The sequence below is a fragment of the Sceloporus undulatus genome, chromosome 6, assembly GCF_019175285.1.
Source record: "Sceloporus undulatus isolate JIND9_A2432 ecotype Alabama chromosome 6, SceUnd_v1.1, whole genome shotgun sequence".
In the NCBI taxonomy this organism is placed as follows: Eukaryota; Metazoa; Chordata; class Lepidosauria; order Squamata; family Phrynosomatidae; genus Sceloporus; species Sceloporus undulatus.
Window position 1 is genome coordinate 52,013,392 of NC_056527.1, and position 17,915 is coordinate 52,031,306.

The following is a 17,915-nucleotide window of genomic DNA, read 5'->3' on the forward strand; positions in this document are numbered from 1 at the left end:
CCTACTGGCTTTCTACGAATTACCCAGCTTACGAATTTTTCGGGATACGAAAAAATCCCATAGGGATTTATTGTTTCGGCTTACGAAGGTTTCTTCGGGTTACGAAAAAACCTCGGCGCTATTTCGCCACCGGAGGGCAGCAGAGAGCTATTTTTTTCCATTAGCGCCTATGGCAATTCAGGTTACGAAGGTTTTTCGGGTTACGAAATTAGCCGCGGAACGAATTAATTTCGTAACCCGAGGTACCACTGTACAGAGTATTTTGCCATTCACATACAGTACTGATTACAACGGAAGGTGAATTTTGAAAAAATATCCTTACAACGTTTGGATAGTCACTTCCAAAATCTTATGCAAAGCCCATTTTGATACATATTCCAAAAATCTCTTCTCTCTGATCACATAGTGAACTGCCAAGGAATCCTCCATGTCCTTAATGTTCAGCATTTTACTCAATGCTTTAATATTTCTTATAGAAAGCCATGTTGAAAATGTTGGTCTCAAGAGTGAGCTTTAGGTAACAGCTTCAGTCTTTAAAATATGCACTGAAAAATGTTTTGAACCCAGTTTGGATTTGTAAACTTTCAGGTTTTTCATGACTGTTGTACTGTAGATAAGGGTTCCCCGTTTTATAAAATTAACCTTTAAAAAAATACTAAAGCTGTAACACTGGACTATATTAATTCTTTCAATTTATATCCAACTACATTAATCCACTAATGAAAATAATGTATTTTCTAGGCCAGTTCCACCCAATGTGCAAGGAGAAAATTGACTGCATAATAAATTGTAATCCAAATTAAATTGGTAATCCAAAGTGTGTTGGGACCAAAACAGAAATTCAGCTGTCACTTACTCCTTCAAAGTTATGTTGGATTTATGCTTAACTCCAACATCCACAAACTCACAAATCATTCTTTGGCTGTTGCCAACCAAGATGCATTATACTAAAATATCCATATTGAAGAGTGGCATAGAAATTCCAAATACATGCATATTGAGATAGGCTAGAGGTCTTTTTTCCTTATTGCATGGCATTCAATTATGTTTCCTACCTTCTTACAGAAGGGTTTGAGATTTTTATTTGTTATTATTATTATTATTTGCTCTAATTTTACTTTGGAGCTGTTTGTAGATAAGAGCTTTAACAATGGAGTTTGCAAATGGGGGTCCCGTGGTGCATGCACCTCAACCTAAAGTCTCAAAACCAGAATATGTGATCCAGCATCTTTTCAATAGTTATTATTTCTCTTACATTCAGCTAATGGTGATAGTTTCATAAAAAGAATCTCACCTTGACTCAAATGGGCCTTGCTTTGCTATTGGTCTGATCTTCTTGCGAATTATGGGTAGTTTGGTGGTGTCGATTATTTTGGTTTCCCCATTGCTGTACGTAAATTCCAGTGTGCCATTCCACTCCCCTTGTGCCTTACATACTATGGTATTGGTTGGGTTATGTTTCACCTCTGCTGTAACCCTAATCCAAGTGATAAAAATAGAGATTAATACACAGATTATTGCAACAAGGGCTAACATCCAGGCACAGTAAATATTTTTACCATAGTGAGATTCAGAAAGGAAAGTTAAGTTCAAGCACCATTTTCCTGTAAGCAAGTATTTGCTATTATGATTGTTAAGTCTTGGAGATACATTTCTGGAATGGAGTGCGTTCAGTGTAGTCTGGCCAAAGCTCTTTAATTTTCTCCTATATTTGCAGAAGCTAACATTTAATTAAAAACGAAATACGAGAAGCAAGCCTCCGTACACACAATTGTCAATATTGCAAGACACAGATTAGCCAAGATAAGTGTGGTTTTGTTCATTTGTTTTTAAATGGATGGTGTAATTTTTATTCAAAAGATTTTATTTACCAATGTACAACTATCTGCCATGCTTTCACAATGCCATTTCATTTCAACGCAATGACTTCCCAGTTTTTTTGTGCTTAATGTTACTCACTTCATGCAGCACATGAGACAGCATGCCCAATGAAAATCGGTGCAATGGATTTAGGACCCTATCCAATTCAATTCATTGCCTTGAATGTATTGCTGCTTCAGCACCTCAGCTCTGGAACTTCAACTAGCATGTACTCTCCACACTGTGCTACTAGAGTCTACAGCACAAATGCTTTCAAAACATAGATTATATAATATTAAAACACAAACAACAAACCAATGCAAACAGCCATCATTTTGCTAGTTAATGTTGCTGTACTTTGTAGTTTAATAGAACTATTATAAAGAAATGATAACATGATACCTGTGCAGTTTTCCCCCATAGAAAGGTTTGGTGTGGAACGTGACAGCAGCTGAGTAGCCAGTCTTGGCACAGTGAATGTTAACTTTCCCTCCAAGCTCCACCCAGGGAATGGTAAGTATAGAGCGCGCATAGGCACACGGCAGTGTGAACACATACTCCTCCTCATGTTCCATGAGATAAAGAACGCCTAAAGATGGTGGGATGCAAACAGAAAAGCCTTTTTAGCACCGAGAATTCACCAATCAACTTTTCTAGCAGGAAGGTCACATTTTATAGGATGGTAAAGGAAAACCACTGTGAAAATTATTCCAAACAGCCTCCAAACTGTAGTTAAAAGAAAACTCACAAGTTTCAAGAAACTAGTTCTATTATATTATCTTCAAAGAGAAAAGGACTGGTGGATAGAAAAACTGCATAACGTCAAAGCCCCTCTCCTGCTGATACTTGATGAAATTAAAAAAATCATATACCACCTAGGCTACATAAACAATGCCTAACAGGCCAAGTTCATACCACTTGTAGTAACTGTTAATACATAACAATGCTTTCTTCATTTAGTAGTCAGCAAATAGATTCTTACACCTTAACAGTTACATAGAACTAACAGTATGAGCTACGTAGAGCTACATATACATTAGTGTTACATAGAACTAACAGTATGGTTTATATTTTTAATGCAACCTGGGACAGATTGTTCTGTACAGATGATGGAATCCTATGATTCAGGTAATGAATCAAATTCTACAGCTTATATGAAACAAGCAAATTCTTATCAGCGGTGGTAATCATGTAGTTTTACAGACACTGAACTTCAAATTCAAGCAGCCCTAGCCTACGTAATATATGGAAAGCTGCTCTCCAACAACATTTGGAGGGTGACATGATTCCCACCATTACGTTATACAGACACATAATCTAAACCTTGGGTTGGATCTTGGCTTGGTCATGCTAATATATGGCCCACTAACACTGATGGGACTTATTTACTATGAGTACTTTGATTCTCACTTATTTCAATAAGTCTATTCTAAATACTGTATAACAAAATTTAAGTCCAAGGCCACTGTTTTCTTCCCATACTCTGAGTGGCACACCCTCCTCAGATCACATTGATGAAATACATAAATGCCATGATCTCTGTAATGATGTTTTATTCAAAAGCCAAGGAATCAGGATTAACAACGCCTTTGATTTTGTAGAGATGATGAAAAGCACAGAATTGTGTTCAAATCACAAGGGGACCATTAGGCCAGGATTCAGTCATGCTACAACAACAAACAGCAGCTACATTGATTTGCAGAACAAAAATAACTGAATAATAAAAATAAAACCACATCCACAGCCAATCTTGTGACACAGTTCTGTTCTCACATAATTGCCCATGATTAGCAACTCTAAAAAGCATTTGGTTTACCCTTCTAATTTACATGAATATCTAAACACAGAACATATCACGCGGACTACTGGAGATCTAAAAGATGAAGTTATTGGAATCACCCCTAAAAGATACTAGCACTAAGTTAGAGGTAGTTAGAAAAACAAGAAGATAATAAAACAGGAAGAGAATGAGATGCAAGAAAGGAATCTTGGGAAGAGGTGTGGAAGACTATGTAAGTACCTTTCACACATACAAACCTAACCACCAAGACTTCTTTCATATTCCCCAGAGAAGAAAACAGAGATGGCTTCAAACTGCAGAGCCAGACACTATTCCTAGCATAAAAGTCATCTCCCATCTGATGGAAATCCTCCAGGTAGAAGTAAGGGACAGAGTTCTCATCCATTAAATGGTTGTGTGGCAAAGAGAATTTCAGCAGGTGACAAGCAACATCTGCTGAAATTCCTGCTTCTACACAACCATTAAAGCCCTGCCCCTTCACCTGGCAACCCTACTTTCAGGGCAAGACTGAAGAATTCTGGCACTAAAATGCTAATAATTTAAGCTTCGTGTAGCATCTAGTTAGTATTCTTCTCCTTTGGGCAAAATGGACTTTGGGATTTGCAGGGTATCCATTCCAAAGCCCCCAATGGATACCAAGAAACATGAGACCTCAAGTGCCATTGTTCCCAATTGCAATGCAATGTGCACACACTCACTAGGGCAGCCACGTGCATGTACCGCCATTGGGGACAACGGGGCTTGGCATCCACAGATGCTTAAATCCGCGGATGGCAAGCCCATGGATAACAAGGCCCCACTGTATGCCCTCTGGATGAGTATCTGTTGCATATCAGCCCATACCTAGACTCCTTAACTGTTTCAGTCCAATAAACAGAGTAAAGCACATGACAAACTGGACTAGAACCAACATCAACAACTCAACAGGAAACTTACAGCAGAGGCCAGGAACATGTGGCTCTCGACATTTTGCTGGGCTGCAACCTCCATCAGCTCTAGCCAGGTTAGCCAATATTACGAGATTATCAGAACTGTGGGACAATATTTAGGGTCATATGTTCACCATGCCAGCCTACAACGTGACTCAAATGTTATGGCAGTTCCTTTGGCTACCAGTGTGTTTCCATGCAAAGTGCTGGTTATGATCTATGAATTTGGGCCTATGTCTTAGGCCAACATGTGACAAGACCATTTGTTTCCACAGAAGGCAGTCTGGGTTTAAATATTCTCAGAGGATCCTTGCCCTGCTGTCATCAACAGAATGTCTGATAGGGAGGGTCCTCTCAGTGACTGTCTCCAGGCTAAGGAACTTCCTTCCAACAGAGACTAAGCTGGCCCTCTCCCTGTTTTCCTTCAATCAACAGGCAAAAACCTTTCTAATAGGTGGGCTTTTGGCAACTGATCAGCTACTGAACTACAGACATTTACTGGGTGAGTTTTGTTATTTCTTTGATAGACCTTAATGGTAACCTATTTTTATTTGCATTTCTAGTTTTATTTGAATAGCATCATTGATCATTATTGTGGATGGCATTTTTAGCAGAAAGGAGGGATATTTTAATAATCAACTTGTTTTTCTTTGGAATCCAATTGTTTAAACCAGGCATGGGTTTTAGCAGCAAATAAAGCTATGTTTGACTTGTCACCCACCACTTTTCATTTCTCCTTGTGTACAATCGTGAAATGTACACACAAAATGTACATGGGACAGTGTACTGTGCAGTTCCACAGCATAATACAAAATACCATCTATTAAAAGTCAAAGAATAACCATTTAAAGAAAACCAGCAAACTCAATTATCTGCACATTTTAAAAGAACAAGCCTTCTGTAAATATCTGTATTTTAAATATTACAGTGGTTTTGTACAAACATTTGTATTTGTTTCTTATGGTTTATTTTGTTTTCCTATTACATTTTCATTGGTAAACTGTTATTCTGAATGCATGCCAAACATGTACTTACTAAAATGCAAATAAAAATTAGCACAGAGAACATCGATTTAGGCAACTGCCTCTTAACTACGGAATGCAGAATGGTGATATTAATATAACAACACTACAAACTGGAAACCACTGCTAAGCAACCAGCACAATTTCAACTTTTTCACCAAGCACTTTATTGTTTGTTTGTTTTCCCTTAATCTTTTATATAATTATGAGCATTTTTGTTTGTGTGTTTTAGTGTCTGGAGGATGAAAAATATATCAGGCACTTCATTGCTGCCCCAGTATAGTTTCTCTGTTGGGTGTGTGTGATTTTTTTTAAGTCCTTCTCTCCAAGATTTCTGTTTGATAAGCAAGCATGCTACATAATATCTTATCTTTGTGCCATGTCTTACCTTCACCTACCATAGAAACACCTATTGACATCCCCATGAACTTGCTTTTAGTCCATACGTGAACATTTGCACACATCTTCTTCTCTTTGCACTCGCAGTAAAAGCAAGATATAGGCGGGTGATGGGATACTTGTTCAGCTACAAACCTCAGTTTGTAGCATTCAGATGAAGCTGGGCCCTTAAGACTTGCAGAGGCACTGGTAGTTCTGAATGCTTGCACCCTGTCTTTAGGCACATCCCAAGAGCAATGAAAAGTTTCCCCAATAATTGGGTTATATGGCTTCTTGGCTACAGCTCCTTTCCTGCCTTCGTGAAAAGCTGTTAAGTAATACTCCACAAAGGAAATTATTCTCTCCTCCGGAGTTGCTGCAGATGAAACTGACAAAAGCAGGTCTGGATGGGCCAAAAAGTTGGCGTACATCTCCAGCAGGGACCTCTTCTCCAAAATAAAGGTTGGAAGGACTACCTATATCAAAGGCAATTTTTTGAAGAGAGAAAGAGAAAGACACAATTTTTAAAAATTCACTAGCACTTCTGGAAATCATGATACAAAGTGTTAATAACGAATGATGGCAACACTCTCTGCTTTGGTCAACTACTCTCTATTTCTCCAGAGTCCTCAATGGCCTTGCAAGTAACAAGCTGCTGCTATTCAAGCTGCCTGGGTTTTCTCATTGTCCTCTTCTACTTAGCTACTAAGTGAGCCAATTGTTCACTGACAGTACTCATTGTTTACCAAAGTGGCACATCATTTGGGCTCAAGTTAATTGAGTTCTGGCTAGAAATCTGCCAACTTTGACAGCTGGCAGGCTGGAAAGGAAACAAAGAAATCTGTTTCTGCACCCTAGCACTATTACCACATGTTAACTCAAGAGTAATTGAAGTAATGCCCACAATTGCACTTAAATTAAACTGATTCTAACAGTCATGAGAGCACAGATTATCACATCCATTTTCCACCACTCTCCATTTGTGCTTCGGTCATGCTTAAGAGCATGTGATTCATATTGGTGTAGCCCATATTCCTCTCCAAACCATCCATGAAAGTATCTGGGGCCTCTCTCTACCCATCAGTCTTGGGCTATTTAGCCCACCCCACCCTACCCTCATGCACAGGTTGCCTTCTCCAATGTCATGGGCCTTATCAATTTACATTCAAGGCACTTAGAAAAGTTTTAGTGAATGTTTCAGATATATCATAGCCTAAATCTAGAGCATTCCAAAAGTATAATAGCCCAAATTATCTCAATCAAAAATTCAAAAACTTTGTCCCCGCCAGCAATTCTTATGTGGCCTCCAAGCTGCTTGGCAGTTGCTCTCAGTCTCCTAGCTGTTCCCTTCAGTCCCACACTGTTCCTCATTGCCCCGGTGTCATCTCTACTGCTACTCTCCTTCTCCTCCACCCCATAAAAACACACCAGTGTTGTCTTTTCTTGTCTCTAAGCAGCTCCAGGGCTGCTTCAGTTAGCCTCCTTTTTTTAGTCTTCTTATCCAAACCAGCATTTTGCCCATTCTGGGTGTTTTGTCAGCCAGTGAAGCTCAGGAACACATTCACTAAGCTTTCCAGCTCCCCAAATTATTAGCTTTGGCTTCCCTTTTTGAACCCTGTAGAAGGTTTTGTGGGTGAGGGGAGAGGCTGAATAAATGGATATTTGTGCCACAGAGGCCTGACTGAGACAACTACTGCTTTCATTCTGGTGTCAAGTAAAAACATGGATGTTTTCTAAAGCTTTCAGAGCATGATTGCACACATACAAATTTCCACATGATGTGACTAGTTTTAAACTATTTGCTTTTAATCTGTCTTGTTCTAAACCACTCAGTGTGCTTTTGGTTTTTATATTATTCTTATTGTTTTAAAAGGTTAAGACTGATTTTACTGTATGCCTCCCTGAGATGTCCATAGACAGTGGGCAGGATATTAATTAATTAATTGCATGAGCAGCAAAACTCACTTTTGAAAACAAGCTCCCACTGGTTGGGGCTGATGGGAGCTGTAGTCCAACACCATCAGGAGGGCTAACCCCCCTCCCATGACATAATGCCATTACCAAGAGATCAGTAAGAAATCTGCATTTACACAACAGGACAGCACAGAGGGTGAGATGCTACATTTGGCACAGCATATGCGCTTACATAATGAGCAAGTCTTTAAGAGAAAAAAAGCCATTACACTTTCTTCAGGATTGCTCTCTGACCAATTCTGTATGCAAGTTTCAATTTCAAGTGTAATAAGAAAAAGGCCCTGAGAGAGCTGATATGAGCAGATGGATTTCATAAAAAGGAGATTAGATGCAAGCAACAAATGATAAAGATGATCCCTCTTCTGTAATAGCCAAACGTTACATCTCTGATAACAGAAGCAAGGTACACTTCACAGTACTTTATGCTTTTATGGATAAAATAAGAACAAGTCAGAAAATCACAAATGCTACTACTTTCATCTTTCAAATGTAATTGCTTTTTCAAAAGGAAAGCAATGCTCATTTTATTAAAAAAAGTGGCAAGAATGATTTAGAAATTCAGTCTCTGCAAATTTTGATGCTAGATCAGAACACAACTATCCTTTGAATTCCACATATCTCCCAATTTTGAAGTGCAATTCTTGGTTTAAACAGACATTTAGAAATATTTGCTTTGAGATGAAGTAATTGTTATGTATTTAACTAAAACTTTTATACTATTTTTTAAAAATCACATATTAATGTGGAAATAGGACAGAATGGATTTAGTAATAAACACAAGGTGAACTGACAAGAATTGGAATAATGCTAACCTGCCCCACCCAATTCATTCTAAATTTAAAACAAATTATTACAAACCCTAAACATACTTACTAGAAAATAAGACCCACTCAATATAGGTATTTATGTCTGAATAAACATGTAAGAGTCTGCCCTATGAATCTATTATAGAGCTTGGGAGGTGGACTATAATACATAAAACCTGCTCTATGATTTCAGGATAGATTTCAGTTTAAGTACAAGATGGTGGTTGGTACACAGAAGGAGGGTACACCTGACAACAAGAGAAGCTTGAGCTCCTCTTGCAGCAAAAAAGTTCTTCTCCCCTGGCTAGTGGCTGAAAAAAACTACTCAAGCCATCTAGCTTGCAATAGAACCTTGAATTAAATACGGAGATGGGAAAGGAACATAGACATTAACATGTTTTACGGGGACATTCCTTATGTTGTCCTTTGTTGCAGCTCAACTCCATGCAGGGTAAACAGATGTCCAATGAGAACTCTGTTACAAACCAGTCCCTCTTAATCAAGCTGTGATTTTTAATAGGCTTGATCTGATGTGCAACCTCACCATCTGAAAGGAGAGTATGGCCTGTTACAGACTGCCAAAATAAAGCTGCTTCGAGTCTCTTTGGAGGTATGCTGTTTAAATTATGCATGCATCCTAAGAATCCAGAAGCTGCACCAAAGCTGCATTCCAGTGCTTAGGAATGGAGTGTGGCTTTGGCGTGACCTCCGGACTCTTAGGACCCATGCATCATTTAAATAGCATACCTCCAAAGAGACCCGAAGCAGCTTTATTTTGGCAGTCTGTAACAGGCCTATAAGGATATATAAGCCTTTCAGGATCAGACCAATGTCCTCACTAGTCCACTCTGGTTTTCCTACAGTGGTCATGCATGCATCTACAGGAAACCCAGAAAGAGAGCATGAATACAATGGCCTCCTAGTAATCATACTCCCCACCGCCTGACATAAAAAGGCACACCATTTCTGGCACTGGAGGAGGTATGTATCCATTGCAATTAGTAGCTTCTCCATCCTTCATGACAATCAATGTTCAGAACACAAACCACTGAACAATCAACTATATGAAAAAAGAAAAGGACATTTTCAGCACCACCAAAGGTCCCACAATTCTCTTTGAGGAAGAAGCTATATCAAAAAGTCAGCTCTCTGTAAGAACAAGATAAGCTTCAGCATTTGGGATTTCCAACAGTGAGTTCAACAGATTGTGCCAACTGAATGCAGGGGCAAGACCGGTCCTTGACTTCTTGCACCGTATCTCTAAATACTTCTGGAAAGGTTAGTGAAAGACATAAAATAAATCCAAACTGATCCAAGTACATATGTATAAAGAACATGATATTTAGCTTTAGATCTTGTAAACATAAAATCTGAACGCTAAATCCCCATCCCCTGCTGTAATAAAAGAAAGGATTTCTAAGTTACTTTAGTTAAAGATGTACATGAGAGTTTAAAACTGGCAGCCTCATTCCAATACCATAAACACTCTGAAAAACTCTCCACAACGTTGTCTAAGATGCAAATAACATTTTAATAGTTTTTTTTTTTATTCCAGCACCACTGCTACAGTTAATTTGTAGGTAAAATACATATTTCAGCAATGCCTTTAAACAGTCCTTTCTGTTTCTCTCATTCTACAAGGTCAGGACTAGAAATCATTTTCTTTTCATGCATTATTCAGGAACGGACTCTAAACACTGGTGTATGAATTTACTACACCAATCAAAATCAATGGTTTTCTGACCTTCCTGTGTTCAGGGAAATGACACAGGCTTAAAATAACAGCCCAGTAGGAGACCTATTTTGCAGTACTCCTACTGTGTGTCTCACACACTAAATACTAACCTCACTGCTCTCTATTCATTATACCCAATGTCATGAACAACATTTTTCACACAGTACAATCATCCGTATATTAGTTACATTTGGAGTATTGTGCCTTTTGAAAAGCCCATTTTAAAAACAAACTTGAAAGAATGGATTCCAAAGAGAAGATTTTTTTTTTATTTCTAAACTATCATATGAAGAGTCATTCATGAAAATAATTTAGCTAGGAAACAGCCAATAATTGAGATTGGTCATTCCTGCCTCGTACCCTTTCCCTCTCAGGATGGAAATGCAGGGATGACTCAAAAGGAAGGCTGTTCCAGACAAGGCTTCTGATATTTGCTAGCTAGTTATGAGGAAGAACAGAGCCTTGACTTGCTTACACACTTTCATCAAAGTCAGTTTCTCCCACTACTAATCCTACTTGGCATTTTGGTGGATCTCTTCACACAGGACATGAAGGAATTTCAGAAATAGGAAAAAAATCTATGTTACAACTTAAAGAATTCTTTATTTAAACCAACAATAATGAGCCTGAGAAATGAAAGCTTTGCCTTCAAACAACTTTCCCACCCAGCTTTCATTCAAGATGTAGAATGGTTTGTCTCACAAGATGGATTAAAACATTTCCCTAATCATAGAGATTTGTTTTTTACTCTATTGAAAGGGGACACTAAGTTTATAAGGGGATATATATTTAGCTTAAGCTTTCTTTTGGGGAACTTGTTATCACAGGATAACTTCTTGTTTTTACATGCTTATTTGCCAACCAACAATGACTAGTGAGCTGTGAAAACATTCTGGGTTTTAGTCAAAACATTAACGGATCTATCCAAGATGCTGAATCTACTCTGAGGATATGGGTCAGCACTTTAGATAGTTCTTTTAAGGTCACCATCCCACTGAAACCTCCGGCTATCAATGTTGCCAACCCATGCTTGAAAATATGGAGGCTTAACATCTGCCTCCTGAACCCTGAGTATGCCATTGGAAATACATTTTCACTCTTCTGAAGCCTTGTTTCTCAAATATACGCTTGATCCCAAAATAACATTATATAGAAATAAAAAGAATGTTTAAAATTCTATCTCCTAATAAACATACTTACAGTCGGTGCTCTGTATCCATGGATTCTGCACCCACAGATTCAACCATCTACAGCTTGGAAATATCCCCCACCCCACACCTCTCCAAAAAGTTCCAAAAAAAACAAACCTTGATTTTGCCATTTTATATAAGGAACACTATTTTACTACACCATTGTAGATAATGGGACTCCACAGATTTTTGTATCCATGGGGGTCCTGGGACCAAACCCCAGCAAATATCAAGGGTTCACTGTATTAACGACTGTGACTTGCCTATGGATTTCACCTCTCTGTCTCTATTTGCATGTTTAAATGTTCTGTTCAGTTGTGCTCTACATGTTACAGCCAGATTTGTGGTGTGTGTATTATAGGAGAAAGCAACCATCCTCAAATCCTTAGAGACCTAGAGACATACATCAGTGTCTGTGATTGCAGCTGCTTAATAAACATGTTCAGGATCTGGAGAAATGTTAACCAGGGAACCATCAAAGGATTTTAAAAAGCTAATAAATCTTGCTTGTCCCTAGTTTCCCCACAGACTTTTGCTATGAAAATCCATATTTTTATGAGAGGAGAATTTATATTTACACTCTAATGTAAATTTCTCAATGAATTTCCCTCGTTCTTCAAATTAAGAGTGTTCTCACTGGCAAGAAGCCAGAGTAGTATATCAGCACTTCTGGCAATACTGAAAGAAAAGGAGGAGGAGGCGGCAGCCATTACCTATGGCTTTGTAGAGGAACCATTTGTTGGATTCAGACAATAATTTCCTGAATACATCAGAAAGTCAGTTCTTGGTTCCAGGGGTGTCACTTCTAGGAAACAGTGCCAATGGTGAATGTATGAGTAAGTTTACACCTGAAAGACTGCTACGGAAAACAACGTATTTCCTGTTTAGGACATTAGATTGTCTTTTTATATATGGAAATTAGCAATGAGTACCATCACAACAGAGCCTGGGATGAGACTGGTACTAAAGACAAATGAGGAAGCTAATTCAATAGCAAGAGATGTTTAAACAAAGGTGTTGGATTTATTTCAGAGAGAGGAAGTGGTGTCACATACCCTTGTTAGGTCCATTCCAAGTTTGAGTTGTGAAATAAGGTGAAGAATTATACTACGCTGATCATCCCTGACTCCTAAATCATCCTCTTCATTATCTTCAGTGTCTGTCACCTCATCTTCAACCAAGACCAATTCACGAGATGAATGCTTAAAAAAAACATGAATACATAATCAGTATGACCATCTGGATAAACAAGGAACAATATGGCATAGGTTCATGTACGCTTAATTAGAGAGCTCTCTAAAAACACTGGGACGGTTATTTCTAAACACTCATTGCTAACGCATCACACTAATCATTAGTAGGGTACAAACAGTAATGATTTCAACAGCGTTGAGAACTTGAACAGGCAATATAAAGAAAGATCAGAATAAATCTGAGCACTTCCTTTAATCACTCTCATACCTCTAAAATGACATTCCCATCACTCAATATATATATATATATATATATATATATATACACACACACACACACACTTTAGATACTTGATGTTGTTTTACTCTTGATATAATGATCAATAAAATAAACTTGGTGGGAATTGTTGGGGAAAACAGATACTTAAGATACTATAGTAGTATTTGCTGTAAAAATGAAAACTATCTTAAGAATTTACCTAGTCCCAGAACAAGGTTATTATTTATCTTAAAGATAATGACAACATTGCACATCTGTTCAGCTTTCAGACATGCAGGCTAGTATTTCAGATATGAAAACCTATACTTATTTTTAAAGGGGGCAAAGATAACACAGCATCAAGATACAATGAAATCTCAATCCTTTCATGTAAAAATATTTGAACTTTGTTTGGAAAGTTTGGAATTCAAGCCTGATTACCAGAATCATCATATAAAGGAATCAAGACATGGTATTTGGGCTGGGGGAGTCTGTCAGCTTTTTGAGAAGTGCACAGGTTGGACTTGCTCCTCAAAGTAGTACAATCTGACCCCTTGCATTTTATGAGGCCATATTACTGCACAGGTATAAACTAATCATCATGGCAAATTTCTTTCACTTTTATTTCATGTGATAAAAAGACAGCAATAGTTTCAAAGTAATAAATGATCTTGTGAAATGAATCAAAGTAGTTGAAGTTATAAAGTGGCTATAAAGTAACTTTGTGTGTTGAAGGGAAGCAGAACGGGGGGACGGAAATATTTCATGATTATTCTATTTCAACAAGGAATTTGGATTTATATTTTTCCAAAGGGTTTCCTAATAGATCCAAAACCTGGAGGGCTATTGTATCTATAGTCTTCCACAGTTTGGCGTTATTATAAAAGCATACTGAATTTATACAGAGTAACGTGTTCATCTATAACCCTATAATCAAGATACCTTCTAAAATACAGCACTACCTTAAGCATCCTTTATATATACCAAACATCAAATATTGTTTTCTCTAGCTTTACCATACACCATGGGAAAAATAATTACTAAGCCACCAGACTGCCTATATAACTCTCCATTATTTACATCATGCCAGTTTGATGTAGTGGCTGAAAGGGTAAACACCACCACTCCCCCATCATACAATACAGAGAACAACATACTCTTGGACATCTGCTTCCATTTCACTGGCACATAAGAACTCCAATGATACATAATCCAGTTCTATAAATTTAAGTAGCTATACTCTGTAAAGAGTTTAATTTAAAAAGTGGGGGAGAGGGGAGGAAATGAGGAAACAAACATGAACTTATCAGGAGGGGATCCGGAACTTACAGGCGATGCTTCTATGGCAGGCTTGCTTATCATCCAGCTCGACCTCATTGAGTATCCTGAACTACGTAACAGCACTACTGTTTGCTGCAAGCTCCTTTAATAGCAAGCAGCAAATGAGCTGGAGCTAGGCATTAGTAGTACCAGGAAGAGTCAAGAGAACCTTTCCTCCCTGCTCTCCCCCCACCTCCTTTTTAATTTCCAGTGAATTTGAAAAGCATGATGTCAGATCAGCATGAATCTGCTGCCTACATTTCTAGTCACATGGGACTGGATCAGTGAGCTTAACTACAAATCGTTTGCAACTGGAGAGATGTTGCTGCCGCTGCTTGTCTGTTTCTACCCCCACCCTCCAACATGGTGTACATGAGTTAGCATTAGAAAAAGCAGCTTGTTCAGCACTGAAGAAGAAGAAAAGGCCTCTCTATCACATGTTCAAAAACCTTCTCCCAACTATGGAGGGCTTTTACAATTCCAGATGTCTTATCTCCCTGGACCCCAGGCCTCAAATACCTGGGTTATCAGAAATAGTTATTTTACTAGAGGCCTTCAGAACCAAATGAGTAATAACTACAACATGTTTACAGAAACATATATGCACAGCTTTAACTTCATCGAATCTGACATGCTAACAGTGGGGGTGGTCAAGGCTGCCTTTTAACAAAACAGGCAAGATGTATACTAGGAGAACCATTTCATACATTAGGATTACGTTAGGATTTTAACCATCTCTTCCTTTTTTAAGAAACCTCTCAATAAACAGAGATTAGGATTGGATCCAAGCTGAATTTACTGAAGTGAGTCACAAGTAAATTGTCCCACTGCTTCAGTGTAGTGTAGTGAGTATTTGACACTTCTGTCACAGGTAAGATCAGAGATCTGTATTTTGTGTCTGAAATGACTCTATTTACTTCAACTTGATTTGGATAGCTCCTCAGCATAACCCAATCAGGAAAACACTTATTAAAAAATTTCAGGGATCTGAAGGTGCTGCTATGAATGGGGGGGAGGTGGAGGATTCTACTTTTACCAGTATGGTGGCATATGCCAAAATCTGGACCCAAAATAATATTATATATCTATGTATAATGACCTTGAAAGCAAAACTGATACGTGAAAGTGTGTGTGTGTGTGTTTAATATTGTTATTGTTGTTAAAAGTATTTCCAACCAAACAGTCATCCTAGGATACAAAAGCAATATACAAAAAAAACAAAAAAACTAAGCACACCATACAATCAAGCCATCAAGAGCAAAAACAAGATTGCTTATTTACCACCAGATTTCAGAAATTTGGTTGCACAGCCATTAAATGAAGTTTGATGCATCAGCATAAACTGGATTAGTTACTGATGACATCTTCCAATGAACAGCTCAGGATAAATACAGCAAATGCTGCACTAGCGTGCACAAAAAAACATGGTCATCAGTAGAATGTCACCCTTTCCAGAGGACACTCCAGGAAAAGACTGATCAATTTACTGTTATGTTCTATAGGGAAAAAATCGACAGCCCTAATGCAGTCTATCCTTGCTCCTCAGTAACAATGAGATAATATGACCTATTGACTTGTCAAAGTACACGGTCAATAACTGCATGTTACTGTCCCAAAAAAGAAAAAGACAGTTCGTCAAAATGCTATTAGACTAAAACATTAAACACTGTTAGCACGATCCTATCCATATCTCCTCAAATTCTCCATTCAGTTCAACATGACAACTTCCCCATAAACAGGTGTTAAGGCCACAGCCTGAAAACAGTCCTAAACCAATTTCAAGAATTGTTTTCTCTATGTCACAGATTAAAACATTAATTCTGTGAATGTGCTACTACATAATAATTTAGTAATTCACTATTTCATTATAATATTTAAAACCTTCCAAAATTAATATAAAGACCACTTTTCTATGTTCTTACAACAAATTGCAAACCAAGTGTGGCCAAAAGAGAAGAAAAAAACAGGAAGTATAATCAGCTATACTTTCAATTGTAGAGTTGGCCCTCCATATTGATGGATTCCTTATCTACAGATTCAACTGTTCACGGCTTGAAAATCTTTGGGTGTGCATTAATTTCAAAAAGCAAACCTTGATTTTGCTATTTTATATAAGGGACACCACTCGCCTAAACAAAAGACACTTGGAAAGCGTGTGGGAAAGAGACACTGTCCGACTGCAAGAGGAACAGTGTTTGAACAAAGAGGTTGAAGCCATAAACACATTAATAATGATAATAGCCCATAAGGGTGAGTGGTGGGCCTCACAAAACATCATCATTATCATTATTGATGGGGGGGGGGAGACCAGAGAATAAGAAATAATAAAGAAATACAACTTGTAAGAGAGAACAGCTACGCAGTCTGAAGCGACAGGCGCGGTACAGAGTGCCAGAAAGAGGCGCCTCCCCAGCGCCTCTCTTTGCTCTGCAGGAGCGCCATAGCAACCAAATTGTGCAGTGCTGCAATGCCACAAAGTGCCAGGACAGCACAATGATGTCACAGCTGCACCGCCCCGTTTGGAAGCGGCACAGTTGCGACATTGTCTTTACACACCCCACTTGGTGGGCGTGCTGCAGCTGCAGCACATCCATGACATGCAAGGGTTGACGCGCGTGTGGGCGCTCCTCCCACCTGGCAATCCTCGCACGTGACGAGGGTGCTGCAAAGGCCCATCTGTTCCAGGCCTATGTTCTGTTTGTGGACGGAAAGAAACTGAGGAGAAGGTAACTTGGCAGGCTTGAGCATGCCCAGCAGGTGGTGAGATATGGGTATTTCCTGTCATGTTACTCAGCTCTAGAAAATACACTGGTGAGCTCTGCACAGCCGCAGACCCATACGTGTGAGACCCACAGACCACAATGAAGAATCAGTGGATATCAAGAGTTCAATGTATTTTCCACCACTAAAAAGTAGTGAACAACTGTGCATATAATATACAGGTGGTTCAGCCAAGCAAAAATACATTCTGAATGTGACTTTGCCTTAAAATGAACAGTTGCTTGAGTGATCACCACTGTATTCCTTCCTCTATACCTCAACCAGGATCCAAAAGATCAGGACACGTACCTTATTCCATCCACCCAGGGATTTGATTTGTTTTGTTTTAGCCTTCTGTTTCTCAAAAGACAGCCTTCTATGAAAGATAGCAAAAACCTTTTAAATCTAAGGAGACTTTCAAAAGCAATTTCTGATATGGCATGGATGATTTTGTTCAAAGAAAAATGATAGGGGAAGAAATCCCACTGGAAACACTCACGCCCTTAGGTGAACCTAAAGTACAGTATCTCTTTCGATCTTTGCCATTAATATTTGGCAAAGTGGAAGATAAAGAGAAATCCAAGAGCTAACAGAATTTTCATTTTGAGAACAATGTAACAAATAAGGAAGAGACAAACCAATGTCAGAGATATTTTATATGTCCAAACAAAGCAAAAAAAAAAAAAAA

General features: G+C 38.4%; 1 protein-coding gene across 2 annotated transcripts in view; it reads right to left on the minus strand.

Annotated features, from left to right (window-relative positions):
- The window catches only part of OSBPL10 (oxysterol binding protein like 10), an 82,586-nt gene that overhangs the window by 8,664 nt on the left and 56,007 nt on the right, over positions 1–17,915 (minus strand). For both annotated transcript variants that reach the window (XM_042475613.1, XM_042475614.1), the window contains exons 7-10: positions 12,751–12,897; positions 6,001–6,466; positions 2,263–2,449; positions 1,295–1,477 (exon numbers count right to left, since the gene is read on the minus strand). In XM_042475613.1, the coding sequence (XP_042331547.1) occupies positions 1,295–1,477; positions 2,263–2,449; positions 6,001–6,466; positions 12,751–12,897 (983 nt within the window). The remainder of the gene's footprint in view (positions 1–1,294; positions 1,478–2,262; positions 2,450–6,000; positions 6,467–12,750; positions 12,898–17,915) is intronic.